The 14,313-nt window shown below is 44.7% G+C and overlaps 1 protein-coding gene across 4 annotated transcripts in view; it reads right to left on the bottom strand.

Annotated features, from left to right (window-relative positions):
* Positions 1–1,353: 1,353 nt before the first annotated feature.
* The window catches only part of NSMCE2 (NSE2 (MMS21) homolog, SMC5-SMC6 complex SUMO ligase), a 229,827-nt gene continuing 216,867 nt past the window's right edge, over positions 1,354–14,313 (bottom strand). For 3 of the 4 annotated variants that reach the window (XM_079137659.1, XM_079137660.1, XM_079137661.1), the window contains 3 exons: positions 8,892–8,992; positions 8,403–8,509; positions 1,354–1,715 (listed from right to left, as the gene is read on the bottom strand). In XM_079137659.1, coding sequence (XP_078993785.1) covers positions 1,598–1,715; positions 8,403–8,509; positions 8,892–8,992 — 326 coding nt within the window. In that variant the 3' untranslated portion in view covers positions 1,354–1,597. The remainder of the gene's footprint in view (positions 1,716–8,402; positions 8,510–8,891; positions 8,993–14,313) is intronic. The other variant, XM_079137664.1, reaches the window with a different exon arrangement.

Raw genomic sequence — 14,313 nt, 5'->3', positions numbered from 1 at the left:
TTCTCTTTAGAAAGAATTGGGAAAATGCAAATCGAACCTTGGGCAAGCATTTCATGCATGTCCCCATCTGTTTAGGAAACAGTATTTCACAAAAGAACCACATTCCATGAAAAGTATGTTTGTTCTGGCTTCAACATAATCATTTCCTCAGGAAAGCCTGATTCAGATAAAGCATGTTAGGAAACTCAAAATCACTTTGTAGGCAAGTGAATGTCATGAAAATGTTTTCAAAATTAATTCTGCCACATTGAATTATGTTTTAAACTCAAATATGTGTTAATATTTCATGGCCTTTACTGCTTAGTAGATTCCATGCTGTTATTTCCTTCAATATAGTTAGACTTATTTTTGCATACATGCACACATTTATTCGTAAAAGCTCTGGCTTTTAAATATGAGCTCTGAATATATTTTTAGATCTTAAGTAAATCTTTTGGGAGGAGGAGAGCATGGGGTTAAGAATGGAGACCTGGGGCCAGGCCACTGAAGTGCTGGTGCCAGCTTATCCACTTCCTAACTCTGTGGCTTTCCCCAGATTGCCCCACTTCTCTGTGTCTTGTTTTCCTTATTCATAAAGTGGAAATGCTCACAGTACCTCTCACCAGGCTGAGACAGGACAGGAGTTAATCATACGCACAGTGCTCTGACTAGCACCTGGTACACAGTAAGCACTCAGTAAGTGCTAGCCATCATCAGCTCTTCATGGTTTCCGGTGTACTCAGGGTACGCTTCATTTGGTTTAATTAAATAGTCTGGTCGATGAAAGTTTATTAACGAAGACAACAGATTAGCACTTTTCATGCAACCAGAATGTCATCCAAGGTACTCAACTTAAAGGTCCTATGCTCACTCTCTTGGGGCCACAGGAGCTAGGACAGCATCTCCTGAACACGTCTACAGTGAGGCTCCAAGGCCCACTGGAAGAGGTCGCCTGCAGAGAGCATCCAGTGGGGCACAGAGTAGCCAGGATGTGCTGCTGCAGACGACACTTTAGACTGTGGAGGGCTGCAGGGAAGCTCCCACTGTGGGCGTCAGTTATTGTGGCCCTGGTAAGCCCGTTACCAGAGCGTTCGACACCATTCAGAAAAGACAGGACAAATAAAAGCACTTACATATTCAGAACTGTCAATTATACAAAGTCATCATAGGAAAGTAAACTGGTTTTGCTTTGTGACTGAATGCTATCATTTACTAAACTTATAAAAAAGGCTTTTCAATCAGGGTATTTCTGTTTTTGTTTTTTTCTATTGCAAATATCAGTTAAAACAATTATAAAAATCATTCTGAAGTATAAGAAATAGAAAAAACTGCAACTTTGGAACAATTTGTACATCAGGAGGTGTGCAGACAGGATACACGGCAGGTAATCAAAGTTTTATTTCAAATGATAAAACACTTAAAAAAGAACAATATAATGCACTTGCATTTTTATTATGTAACTTGAAAAAAATGCCTTAGATTTCACTTAAAACCACCAAGTTTTACCCCAAACCAAGTATGCGTTGCAGCCAGTCCTGAGCTGTGCTGATAAGCATCGCTCTGGACGCTGGCTGGGCGGAGGTAGGCTGCTGACTTCCCTGTGGGCAGGGGCTCCTTCCTACTCAGACTGACGGTGCTTCTTCTTGTTGTGGCTCTCAATCGCCCTTCTCAGCGCTTCATCCTGGATGAGGTCGGACATTCTTATATTGGTGTGGCTACAGCCAATTTTGGGGCAACTGTAAGGGAGAAAGAATCAAGTGAGTCCCCTGGACTTCAACACCTTAAGCAGAAACTTCCACATTCAAGTATTGGAAAGAAACGTAAGAACATTAAAATTCACACTGATGGATGCTCATTTGATTCTTCACTGAGGGCCTCCAGGGTTCTGTCCAGGGGTTGGGGTCACCAGCAATGTGCCAATGGGGACTGCCTTCCCTTCTAATGGGAGGGACAGGCAACTGCTAAGTGACCAAACAAGCACTCCAAGTTCAGGTGGCCCCGAGTGCAAAGGTGATGACGTGAGGTCAAAGGAGCTCCAGGGGACGGTGTCCAGGCTGAGCCAGGCGAGCTGTCCATGTCTGCTCTTGAGCAGAGCCAAGGAGGCCCGCTGCGTGCTCTGCCGTGAGAGCAAGGCCCGTGTGGCTGAAGCACCAGACAAGGGGGTGGGCAGTGGGAGGTGATGCTGGGGACCCAGTAGGGCTTCTGGCTTATGTTAAGTATGGAGGGAAAACCCTGGAGGCTTTTGAGATGGGGAGGGATGTGACTTAGTTTCTATTTAGAAAACTCTACACTGGCTGCTTAAAGGAGAACACAGGTCCATGCGCAAGAGTGGAGCAGCAGGGAAAATAGTTTGGTGTCCCATCCCCGCGAGGAGCCAAGGGCAGCGTGGCTGATGGTGGCAGCACGTGCAGGAGAAAGAAGAGGTGGGCAGGCGGGGGCCTGGCGGTGCCCTTCACTGCAACGGGAGTAATGGGGGGCACAGGCTAGGAATGGCACCGAGTCTCAACTCTCTGTCCATCTGAATGCCCACGAGGCTCCCAGGGCAGAGACTGAGCAGGTCCCTGGACCTGTGGGAGGCGTGTGGCCAGGGAAAGCAGCGTGAGTCACCTAGGACGTTGCAGAAAGGAAAGCCTGCTTCCTTTAGATGTGGCCTTCTCCAAAGGTGGTGGGTTGGATGAGGTCACCTGATTTCTTCTCACTGGGAGCCAGATTTGGGTAGGGTCAAGGGACCAGTGTTTGGAGTCAGCTGACCTAGGTCTAGACACTACCATTTTGTTCCTTTCTTTGTTGGTAGACAAAACCACACATTTCCAGCCACCTCCTGGTGGGCTGTCCAAAACCTTCCTCCCCATGTTGCCAGGGAGGCCTGAGGGAGGAGCCAGCATGGCGGATGAGTAGAATGCCGCAGACCCACTCCCCTGGCTGGGCCTCTGTTCCCCTGATTTCAACTGGGCAGAGTCTCAGTTTCACAGGGTGACAGGCAACATGGTCCTGTCTCCTATGACCGTCACTCGTTCCCTGATCATCATTCTTCAAAAAAGCTTTCAAGTTCCTGGTGTCTCCACATCGCACATGCTCATTAGATTCTCTATGGATCGGCCCTGTGCCAGGCTTTGCCAAAAACTGTGAAGTGCCCACCCAGGCTCGGCCGTGTGACCAGCCACAGTTCTCCAAGAAGCACCAGTATGACTGAGAACAAGCAAAGAGGACAGAGAAAATGGGAAGGGAGAAAGGTGATCCCGGAGTCCTCAGTTATCTAGTGGTAGGAGTCTAGCAGCAAAATAGGAGAGTTTCCCGTGGCCCTGGTCTCCAGATCAAGGAGTCTATGTTAGAGGAGCCTCCATCAACGAAATGAATAATAATCACGTTTGATAATAATATTTATCTTTAAAATACGAAAATGTGCCCTGTAGTCAGGCACACGTGTATGTATGAAAGCAAACAGTGGAGATCATGAGGAAGATACAGGCATGATGGAGACTGCGGAAGAGGAGGTTCTCCTAAATAGCTTCCAGGACAGGGAAGGGCAACTCCACGAAGGTGGCCAGGATAACCCTCCTTCCATCTGCCCACCGAGCATCAGCTTCTGCCTGCCAGGCCTCCCACCTCCTGCTGCAGAGAGCCAAGTCTAACTCCAGCAGCCAGACGGTGAATAAGCCGGGGACAGGGAAGTGGAGAGTGAGGTGGGGAGGACTTCCTGATGACATCAGTGGTGCTAGTCAGTAAATGAGGACATTCTGAGAATGTCTGCTGGAATTAACACCACTCAGCAGCAGAACGCACCCCCTCGTTACTTTCAGTGGGACGGAGCCCACAGAGACCTGTGTCAAGAGGTTTGAGCTCGTTCAGGAGACAGACTCTGGGTTCCTGAGGCAAACGGCACCCCCAAGGGGAGTCAAATGACCAAAAAAAAAAAAAAAAAAATCTAGAGTGGGCTCACCTCCCTGGCAAGTGACTTCATTCTCTGTGCCTGAGTTTCGCCCTCTACACAGATGGGTGAACTGCTGTGAGAGACAAGTGGGCCCCTGAGCATCACCAGCTTCTGCCCCCGCCCTTGGCTGCTGCTCCCCCCTGACCAGCTGGCACAACCTGGGGTGCAAGAGTGTGGGCTCCGGGGAGACTTTCTGGAGGGAGGCTGAAGCAGGAGCCAGGGAGAGCCTTGCTTCCCACCCCACCCCAAAGAAGCAAATGCAAGATTTTAAACTAAATACAATAAGAGGCCACAATGCCATGGTGCTGAATCAGGGCACTCCTGCTCTGGGAAACAAAACTCAGTGTAAGTACTAGGCCTTAATCCCCATGGCATCCCGGTGAGCAGTTAGGTGTGGCAACCTGCCTTCCGCCTGCACCACCGCCTGCAGGAGTCAGACCTACAAGCCTCGAAGGAGAGGCTGGTCCTCAGCCTGGGTCACAGAAGGGCATGGCATTCCTCAGCTGCACAGTGCCAGCACCCTTGTCTGATGAGCAAAGGCAACTGGGTGTGAGGGATCCCAGAGGCTGCGAGGAACCTCAGTCTGAACATCGGCTCAAAAGCACAAGCGCCTGAGTCTTCTGAGTTCTTGAATCTGGGTCCTGAGAATTCCAAGCCTCAGGAAGGTCTCTAGATGCCTCTGGAAATGTGAGTGGGATGGATTCCTGTCATACCTAAACACAGAGAAACTCCATCCTACATCCGAGTCTCAGATAATGTGTCACAAAGCAGTGAGATAAGCCACGACAACTAACAGTGCGCGCCTCGCTGACCCTACAGCTATTTGTTTAGAGCTCTGGACTCCAAAAAAGAGCTTTCTCTAAGTGCAGTGATTTTCTATTGCCAAGAAATGTGCTGGTCCAGACCTAAATAGAATTCCTGACCATTTCTGAGGTGATGTTTATTTCCACTTTACAGCTGAAAAAAAAGCCGAGGTTGAGGTTCAGTGGCTTGTTGGTAAATGCTTGAACCCTCCGATTCCATTCAACCTGAATCGGTTTTATGAGCTCTGAGATATGACTGTGTAAACTGCAGCTACCATCCATCAAAAAAGCAAAACAAATGGCTGTGGTAAAATTGGAAATATTCATGTGAAAGTCATACGGCAGCTTTATTTGTAAGATGATAGTCTTATGATTAAGATATATTTTAGGAAATTGTTCTAACTACTATACTTGGGGCAAAGGTTTCAACGATATTACTGTGCCTCGAGCCAGCGGGGAGAGCCCTTCCTCGGACTGAGCATGCCCAGGAGAGTCCAGACAGTGCCTGGTAACACAATGACCTGTGACTCCAGTCCAACCAAGCACAAGTACAACAATCCAGGAGGAAGAAAGGAGATTTCTTAAACTGGATGTGTCACAGACATTTTTAAACAAAGGGATTCTGGTGCTGCTCCTCTAACATGCTTCATGGGAAAGGATACCAGTGTGTGCTGAATCAGAAACCCCTGGAATAGGTTGTGAACAGGCCATGGATTCTAATCTGCTGCCAAATGTGCCTTGTCCTGAGGCCCTGCCTGCTCCTCCCACCGGCTCCCATGAAACCTAGCACTCTATTTTTCTCCTGTCTCCTGGTGACTGTTTAGTTTGCTTTGCTGGGCCATCCTCCTTTGATTGAGGCTGTTGTTGACTAACCATGCTGTTCTGGGGTTGATGTCAGGATCTGCAATAGGGCTGAGGGCACCGTGGTGAGCAGAACACGGCTAGGACCTTGCCTTGCAGGGCGCGGGGCCAGGACAAGGCCCAGTCTTGTCTCCACTGGTGACTGCACCCACTCCAGAGCTGTGTCTCTGATGGCAGATGAGTGGGTTTGACTTCTCTACAGAATAACCTCACCATCACCATCGCCAGCTCAGAGCCTTCTTCCAAGTTCCAAGCCCACATTTTCTGCACCTCCCGGACATTTCCAAATGGCTGCATTGCTGATACCTCAAACTAAGCCTGACCCAAACAGCCTCATATAATCACTTCTAAACATGTTCCTCTAACGACCATCCTTGTAGATACCCAGATTAGAGATGGAAGCATCCTCTCTCCTACCTCCACAATGATCCTTGCCTCCATCTGTGAGCTCTTCAGGATGTAATCTACTGCAAAAGCACCCGAACTGAGTTTTTCACGTCCATCCTTTTTAATCTTTTGGGGTAACTTCCTAAACTCTAGCCTGGCTCATACTGTCTCAAAGCTCTGCAATGTCTCCCGTGCCTACAGAGTAGTAAGACTGGTGCTGTTGCTGACAGTGCTGGCAGTAAAAGCTGGAAGGTAATGACAGCAGGATAACGTTTACTGAGTCTCACTATGTCCCAGGTCCTTTACCTACTTTACCTCTATCTTATTCAAATTCCAAATGTGCCAATGAGACAGTTTCCACTATTATCATCAATTTACTGATGTGGGAACTAGTGAAATCATGACATTGGCTAGAAGATTCTCCTTCACCATTCTCTGGAATTCTCATTTCTCAAGGACCAGTAAAAATACCTTCTCTGTCAATCTGCAGACTTCTTCCGCTTAGACTTAGTTGTTATTAATAGACTATGAGAATTTGCAGAGTGTCAGACATCCCAGTTAAAGTTGTATGACAGAAAAAACTTTTCTAAATGACAGGAGTTACTCAAGTGCTTGTAAATATCATGTACAATTAAAAAAAAAAAAGGCAAAGGACACTAGGAAGTCAAGTATGTACCTAAGATGATCTGACTCAGTGGGCGTCTCTGCTGTGCACCCAGGGGAGAAAGGTGCCATGTCAGTCCTTGCCCTTTCCAAGCCTGATGCTAGGAGAATGTCGTCGACTGGAAGAAGGAAGAGCTGTCAGAGCAAACTAACCAGGAGTATCTATTCTTACCTTTTTTTTTTTTTTTAGTGCAACTCTTTTCTTTATTGATGTTAGTCTGAACTGCCATAACATGGTGCCAAAATTGAATTCCTTAAACAACAGAAATTTATTTCTTATAGTTCTTGGGGCTGGGAAATTAAAGATCAACTTGACCTCCCCTCTCATTAGGTACCTGGTGAGAGCTCTGTTTTTAACTTGCAGAGGGCTTATTATCAGATAATTGGGAGAGAGTCTATTTTTAGCTTTTATGTTGACATTTTTTGCTTGTCAGAGAAGGAACACAGATAAAAGTTAGTCGAAGAAGAAGGTTTGGAAGTCTAGAAACAAAGAACACTATACTCATAAGAGAAAGTGACAGGTTCACCAGGGGAATAAGACATTTCAACCATGAAGAGGAAATGAAAACAGATAAAAAGGTATTAACGGTCTACGTTTTACAACCATTAGGCTGCAAAACCATTATTCTAGAATAAATATTGTAAATTACTTGACTAAATGACCACCAGGATATCTGTAGTCTCAAGCACCCTATCACTAAGCCCACACCCAGAGGAGGAGTCATGGGGAGTCCCAATTTTTGGCCTGGACCAGCAAATTTCTGGGCAATGGAGCAGCAGACCACACTTCAAAGGGACTGTCAGCAGAAGCCTACTGAGAATCGCTCACACCTGCCACTGCAGCCCTGTGCAAGTTGGTAGGGAAAGCACAGAAGAGATGCCAAGCGGAGTCAAGTCAGAGTGACCGCTGCCCACTGGGATTCCCTAACTACAGGACAGGCTGTGGTCCCCTGGTTGTGGGGGGGATGGGGAGAAAAGTGGCATTTCCACAAAACTTCTAGTTAAAAAAAAATCTCTTCGGTCGGTTATCCATGAATTTACTGGAACCTTTTGGGAAGTTATTTAAGTAATTAAATACATACAAGTTTTTCCCCAACAATTAAATCTTAATCATCAAGACCACTGTATTTGAATTCTTATCTTAGAATGTTGTGTCATATTTTTTAGAACAAATTACCATTCCTTCCTATTTGTGCAAGTGTACATGCCAAGAGGGACCTCTCAGTGTTAGGGTTCTTCTTTATTCCCCTCAGGCTACTTTTTTTTGGGGGGGCAGTGTAAGGGATTGCACTCAGGGGCACTCGACCACTGAGTCTCATCCCCAGCCCTATTTTGGATTTTGTTTAGAGGTGGATTTTGTTTAGAGGTTTAGAGTGAAACTAAGGGTTTCACTGAGTTGCTGAGGCCGGCTTTGAACTGCGATCCTGCTGCCTCAGCCTCCCGTGCTGCTGGGATTAAAGGCGTGCGCCACCAGGCCTGGCCAGGCTACTTTTTTAATAGTGCAAATTCATGAGAATCCTGTTTTCGAATGATTAAAATTCGATCTCTTTTTCTTGGGTTTTGGGGTGTGGCTGAAGTACATACCATGGCTTCTTCCTGAACTGATTACTAATCTTTCCCTCTGGGTTGTCCTTCCAGAAAGCCAGCGTCCATGCTGACAGTACCGAGGAGGTGAGCGTGATGCAGGAGATGGGCGAGGAGCTCTTCCCCAGCATGAACACACCGCCCTGGCCGATGGCCACGAGGGAGCCTCCACTTCCTCTCCCACACGTACTCACCAGGCCTTTTTCTTCCGCTTGTGCTTGGACTCAATCATGCGAACAATGGCTTCCTCTTCGTAGGTGTGGCCACACACTTTATTTTTCACCGGCTTCTTCATTTCCAACTGTAATCAGGAGACATTAGGTTTTCGGGAATGATAGTGATCAACTGCCACCAGCTGGTTTTTCCTAGTCCCCGGGTGTATGTTTCAACTTCCCATTCTTATGGCTTTAGATGATTATTAGGCTTTAGATAAGGAAATGCAAGGAGACAGTGGCACTAATGTCACTGGACCCTAGGGCCATGACTTCATTCCAGATCCTTAAGGGCACAATTGACCGGAAACTCTTTCCAGCCCCAAACCTCTTTAGCCTCATCACTTTTCTCTTCCCTTCACCCCACCCCCAACTCCAAATGTGAAATCAAATCAGAGAGCAAACAGGAAGCTTTCAGCCTCTGTGAAGTTAAGTGCTTTTTCTTTCAGGGCAGGAAGGAGGAAGCCATACCTGTGTAATGGGGCAGATGAAGTTGGTCTGACTCTGGGTCACAATCATATCTTCATCAACTCCTTCTGTTCCCTCCACCTCTCTGTCTGCCTGTAGACCATCTAGAGGAAGAAGGGGAGTCAATGAGCCTCCTTGGCCTCGTGTCATGACAGGGAGGGGAAGGAAGGGAAGAATGGAGGCCAACAGTGTCTAGGGTCCTACTGGGCATTAGTCCAACTGTATAGGCACTTAGATGCATCGGACTTCCTGCTCTAAAGAGAACCCTGCAGGGGACCTGTTCTGTTCAATTTTGATATGGAAACTGAGGCTCAGAGCAACAAAAAAAAAAGTGTTTTCAAAGTTCAGAGAATTATTTGTAAGTACACACTGCTTGGGAATCAGAAATGCGGCCTCAGAGTCAGAGGACCTGGTTATTTGTCCCACATCTAGCCGAGAGACCCTGGGCAAGCAATGCAGCCTGGGTTGAAGCCTGCACTTTATTAGTTTTGGTTCAGAGATAAAAAGAGATGAAGTGTGCGGCTCCTAACTCAAGGAAATAATCAATGGTATTTACTGGTAATGCTGAGTTTCTTAAACTTTTGGGTTGTAGGTTCAAATCCTTTTGTACTTTTAAATATTATCGAGGCTCTCAAAGAACTCTTTTCATGTGCCTTATATTTATCAATATTTATCACATTAGACATTGAGACTAAAGAATTAAAAAAGTAATTATTACTTCATTTAAAAACAACAGTAACAAACCCATTACTTGGTAATATAACTAACATTAAAACAATTAAAATTTTATTTTCCAGAACAACAAATGAGAAAAATGGCATTGTTTCCCATTTTGTAAATATCTTTAATACTTGGCTTAATAAAAGGCAGTTGGATTTTGATCTGTGTATGTGCTCACAGTACCACATGGCATGGAGTTTATAGAGAAATTCACTTAAAAAATAGTGTATGAAAAATGCAAATGACATCATACTGCTCCTGTAAAAAGTTCTGATGTGATGAACACCCCCTAACGGGCTCTTAGGAACCCCAGAGGTCCCTGGAGCACATCTGAGACTGCTGAGCAATGAATGGCAGGGCTGACTTTGAGCATGGCATTGTCTGCTTCTGAAATCCCTGTTCATTATATCGTACTTGTCCCTTGCTGAGGAAAAAACAGATGACAGACAACTTCTAGATGGGAGAGTGAGACTGAACAGAAAGCCCTTCCTTCAGAAGGGATCCAGGTCGAGTGTTCCTAATCTACAAACCAAATGCTCCAAAAGTCACAATTTTCTGACACTGACATGACACCACAAATGGAAAATTCCACTGTGACACTTTGTTGCATGTGTAAAATTATTTAAAATAGTGTATAAAATTACTCTCAGGCTCTATGTATAAGGTGTATATGGAACATAGACCCCCAAGTTACCTCATTCCATATATGCAAATATTCCAAAATTGAAAAAACATCTCAAATCCAAAACACTTCTGGTCCCAAGAATTTGGAATAAGGGACACTCAACCGATACTTGTCATTTGTTGATATTGTATTCTTTCCTCATTCTTTCTCTCTCCCTTACTCGTTTTCCTCTTCCTTTCCTTTTATTATTTAACACCTTCCCTGTTAATATATATAAGGGAAGTTCTTGTCACTGGTTCAGATGGTTTGTAAACCTTTCAGATCCACTGAACTGGCTTTGGGTCCCCAACCAAGAGTGTCTCTCTGGAAAGATACTGCTGGGGGCAGGACAAAGGCCATGGAGCTCTTGTTACAGGCCATCCAGTGACGTGAAGGCTAGAAGTCAGAGATTCTGCTTCCAACTACCCTGCCTTTTATAGGGGTTTCTCCTTTTAGTAGACTAGTGCTATCTGAATGCCAGCTTGCTGTCCCCAAACTGGCTCTCATTTCTTAAAGAAGGAGAAGGAGCATCCCAAGGTTTAGGACTTCCCAGGCAGAGCATTTTTTAACCACTGGGCATTATTGTGCAATGCCTGAGGCCTTTGTTGGGCCTATAAAAATGCCTATAGGATTGGGTATATAGCTCAGTTGGTAGAGTTCCTGCCTTGTATGCATTAAGGCCCTGGGTTCAATCCCCAGCATCTCTCTCTCTCTCTCTCTCTCTCTCACACACACACACACAAAGCCTACGACCTTGGAAACCACTTTTGGGTTGAGCATCCTTAAACCATAAATCTGGAGTCTGATTTTTTTTGAGTACAGAAATAATGCCCCCTCAAAGTTTTGGATTTTGGAGCATCTGGGATTTACGGTTTCTGGATTAAGGATGCTCAACCATGAAAGTCTATGCAAATATTCCAAAATCAAAAATCTAAATCTAATCCTAGGCATTTCAGATAAGGGATACTCAAAACACAATAGCTATAAAACTGAAATTAATAAATGTTAAAAATCTATTAAATGAATATTAAGTTTACTAATTGTTGATCTGGTTAAAAAAATTCATTTGGAAGCAGTGTAGGCTGGATTGATTTTTTTAACTTAATACAAATTTCCAACTATCCTGAGATAATTGCCGAGAAACTAATAATTATACACTAAATCATTTTTTTTTTCTTTTTGTGGTAATGGGGACTGAACCCAGGGGTATTCTACCACTGATCTATATCTGCAGCCCATTTTTAATTTTTAATTTTGAGACAGGGTCTTGCCAAGTTGCCCAGTCTGACTTGGACTTGCCTTAGCATCCCAAGTAGCTGGGATTAAGGCGTGTGCCTCTGTGCCTGGCTAAATCAGTTATTTGTAGCCAAGCTATTTTAAAGGAAAACTGTAAAAATACTTTCCAAAAATTGTCAGAAAACAATTGCTTTTCAAACAGAAGGTGCCATATTCTAGCATATTTGCTGTCACGTGAGGTAGAGTCTCTGAAAATATTGCTCATTCCTATGCAGGGTCTCATGCTTCCCAGGACCTGGCTTTGGCATCCACAGGGCATGAGTAAGAGTCTGAAAAGAGTCCTTTCATCAAGCCAACCACTCAGGGACGTTGGACAGGTAAGGAGAAAACAGGCTGGGAGCTATTCCATCTCTTGGATTCACTTTTCAAAGCCGCCTCCTATGGGCTGCTACCTCCCATTTCTGATCTTATGGTTGATAGTCAAAATAAAAGTAGTTCTTTGTCAATTTCTTACAGAGTTTATCATGAACTGATGGCAGATTTCAGACTATAAATGGCATGTCATGGAATTCACTGGAAAATCTGTTAGATGCATAATAGACTACAGCCCATGTGAAAGACTGAGGGTTTGTTGGTTATTTTCTATTTTTAAATTTCAAAAGGTAGAGGAAGCAAGAAAGCCAAACTCAAATGCAATGCCAACCACCAGGGAAGGCCGAGTGGGGAACCTCAAAACTGTAGGTGGCTCCCAGCATCAGAGACCATGAAAGAAGGTAACGGAAGTGAGACGGGGAAGATTGCCAACAGTGAGTAATGGCCACAGACGGAGAGCCTAAAAAGAGAAGGATTTTCAATAGCTAAACTTCTGAAGAGACGGCATTTCCTCACCCCTAGTCTGTATTTATAGAAAGTGATATTAACGTTGGGATTCTACAATGTGCTAACAAAAGGTCACATCTCACAGTAGATATCACTGACAAAACTTTGTGATAAGCATGGTAAAAAGAAGACTGGAGAGAAAAACAGAAACAATCCACTACAACCACAGAAGTTTTAAAACTGAGGTTATCTATCTTAGTTCTCCCATTTGCCTGAGGAAAGTGAGATCCAAAGAAACTGTAGGTCTTGTCTGAAGTCATGCAAGGTATTTAATACGTCAGTGTGCTGTTCCGTGTTCCTGGACTGGCTCATCTGAAAACTAAAATCAGTGTACTGGATCTGGGAGGAGCTCCTGCTCCAGATTATTATTTCATTAATAAAAATAATACCTCAAGTTTACTGAAGATTATAGAGCAGCTACTGTGCTAAGCCCTGCATACATATTATTTCACTTCATTCTCACAACATACCCATAAATAATGACTCTACTGTTATTCCTATTGTATTGACAAAGAAACTTAAGCCTCATGATATTTTCAAGGCAAATGTAGAAAATAGCCTTATGATAAAGAAATGATTGGATTCATTAGTTTAATTTTATTAAAGAGATCATAAATTTTTTATTGTAAATAAATTAGTCATATTATTTTCTATAGTTGGCCCTCCATATTCCAGGGTTCTGCATCCATGAATTTAACCAACTATAGATCAAAAATATTCAGGAAAAAATTGTGTCTGTATTGAACATGTACAGATGTTTTCCTTGTCATTGTTTCTTAATACAACTATTTACATAGCATCTACATTATATCAGGCACTATAAATAATCCAAAGATGATTTAAAGTCTATGGGAGGTAGGCTGTATGCAAATATTACACCATTTCACACAAGAGCTTGAGCATTTGCTGACTCTGGTACCCCAAAGGGTCCTTGAACTCACCCCCATAGATACTGACTGACAACCATACACATATATATGTACAAGATACAGCATATGCCTGCTGTCAACTTCTGACAGTCAGACAGGTCACCGGCCCACAACTAAAAACCATATGCTTGGGCCCAGGTCCCAAGTGTGCTCTGAGGAGGAGTCTGGACAAAACTGTTACTGACAGCACCCCTGTGAGAGCAGCAGGGTAGGGTTAGGTAACTTGAACATGACTTTGTTGATGTCATAAATGGACACCAGAAGGAAGCAGAAGCCACAGAAATGCCTGAAGTAGTATTTTTTTTCAAAAGTCAACAACATGGCCCGGCGCAGCATGGATGGTGGTGGACTGAGGGCATTTACTGGACCCCAAGACATGGGTTAGTGGTCAGTCAGTCATCCTGCTAGTAACTAGATGCTGAAAGCCGAAGCCTTTGGTCATTCCCTTCACATCCGATCCCTTGGCTAGTGCCACCAACTCCATTCTAAACTGCATTTCTACCCAGACCCCTTTTCCACCTCTCTTCCCTGCCTTTGTCCGAAGCACGAGCCCCCTGCCCAGATGTCTGCAGCAGAACACAGGCCACAACCACACAGCCCTGTGTGATCTTACCCCTGCCACCCTCTCTGACCAGTCCCCATCACCCGTCATGCTCAAGTCACTGGCTTCTGTTTCTGGAACAGGTCAAGCTTCTTCCTGTGTTTGGCCCTTTACACTAATCTGCCCAGAATGTTCTCCTTCCTGCTTGTCCTATTCCTCCTTTTCTGTTTAAAATGTCAGTTTAAATGTCACCTCTTTGGAGAGGGCTTCTCTGATGTCCCAGGCTAAAGAAGCCAGCCAGACTTTCCCTCCCCCTCTGTGGTGGCTCTCTGCAGAGCTACTTTCTTGTCTGCCTGCCTTCCTCCCCCTACCCTGCTCCTTTGTCTCTTCCAGGAAACCAGCGCCTTTGAGGTCTTGCTCACTGATGTTTCCTAGAGTCTAAAATAGTTCTTGGCA

This window comes from Sciurus vulgaris (assembly GCF_902686455.1).
Source record: "Sciurus vulgaris genome assembly, chromosome: 1".
Lineage (NCBI taxonomy): Eukaryota > Metazoa > Chordata > Mammalia > Rodentia > Sciuridae > Sciurus > Sciurus vulgaris.
This window is presented reverse-complemented; position numbering and strand designations above follow the sequence as displayed.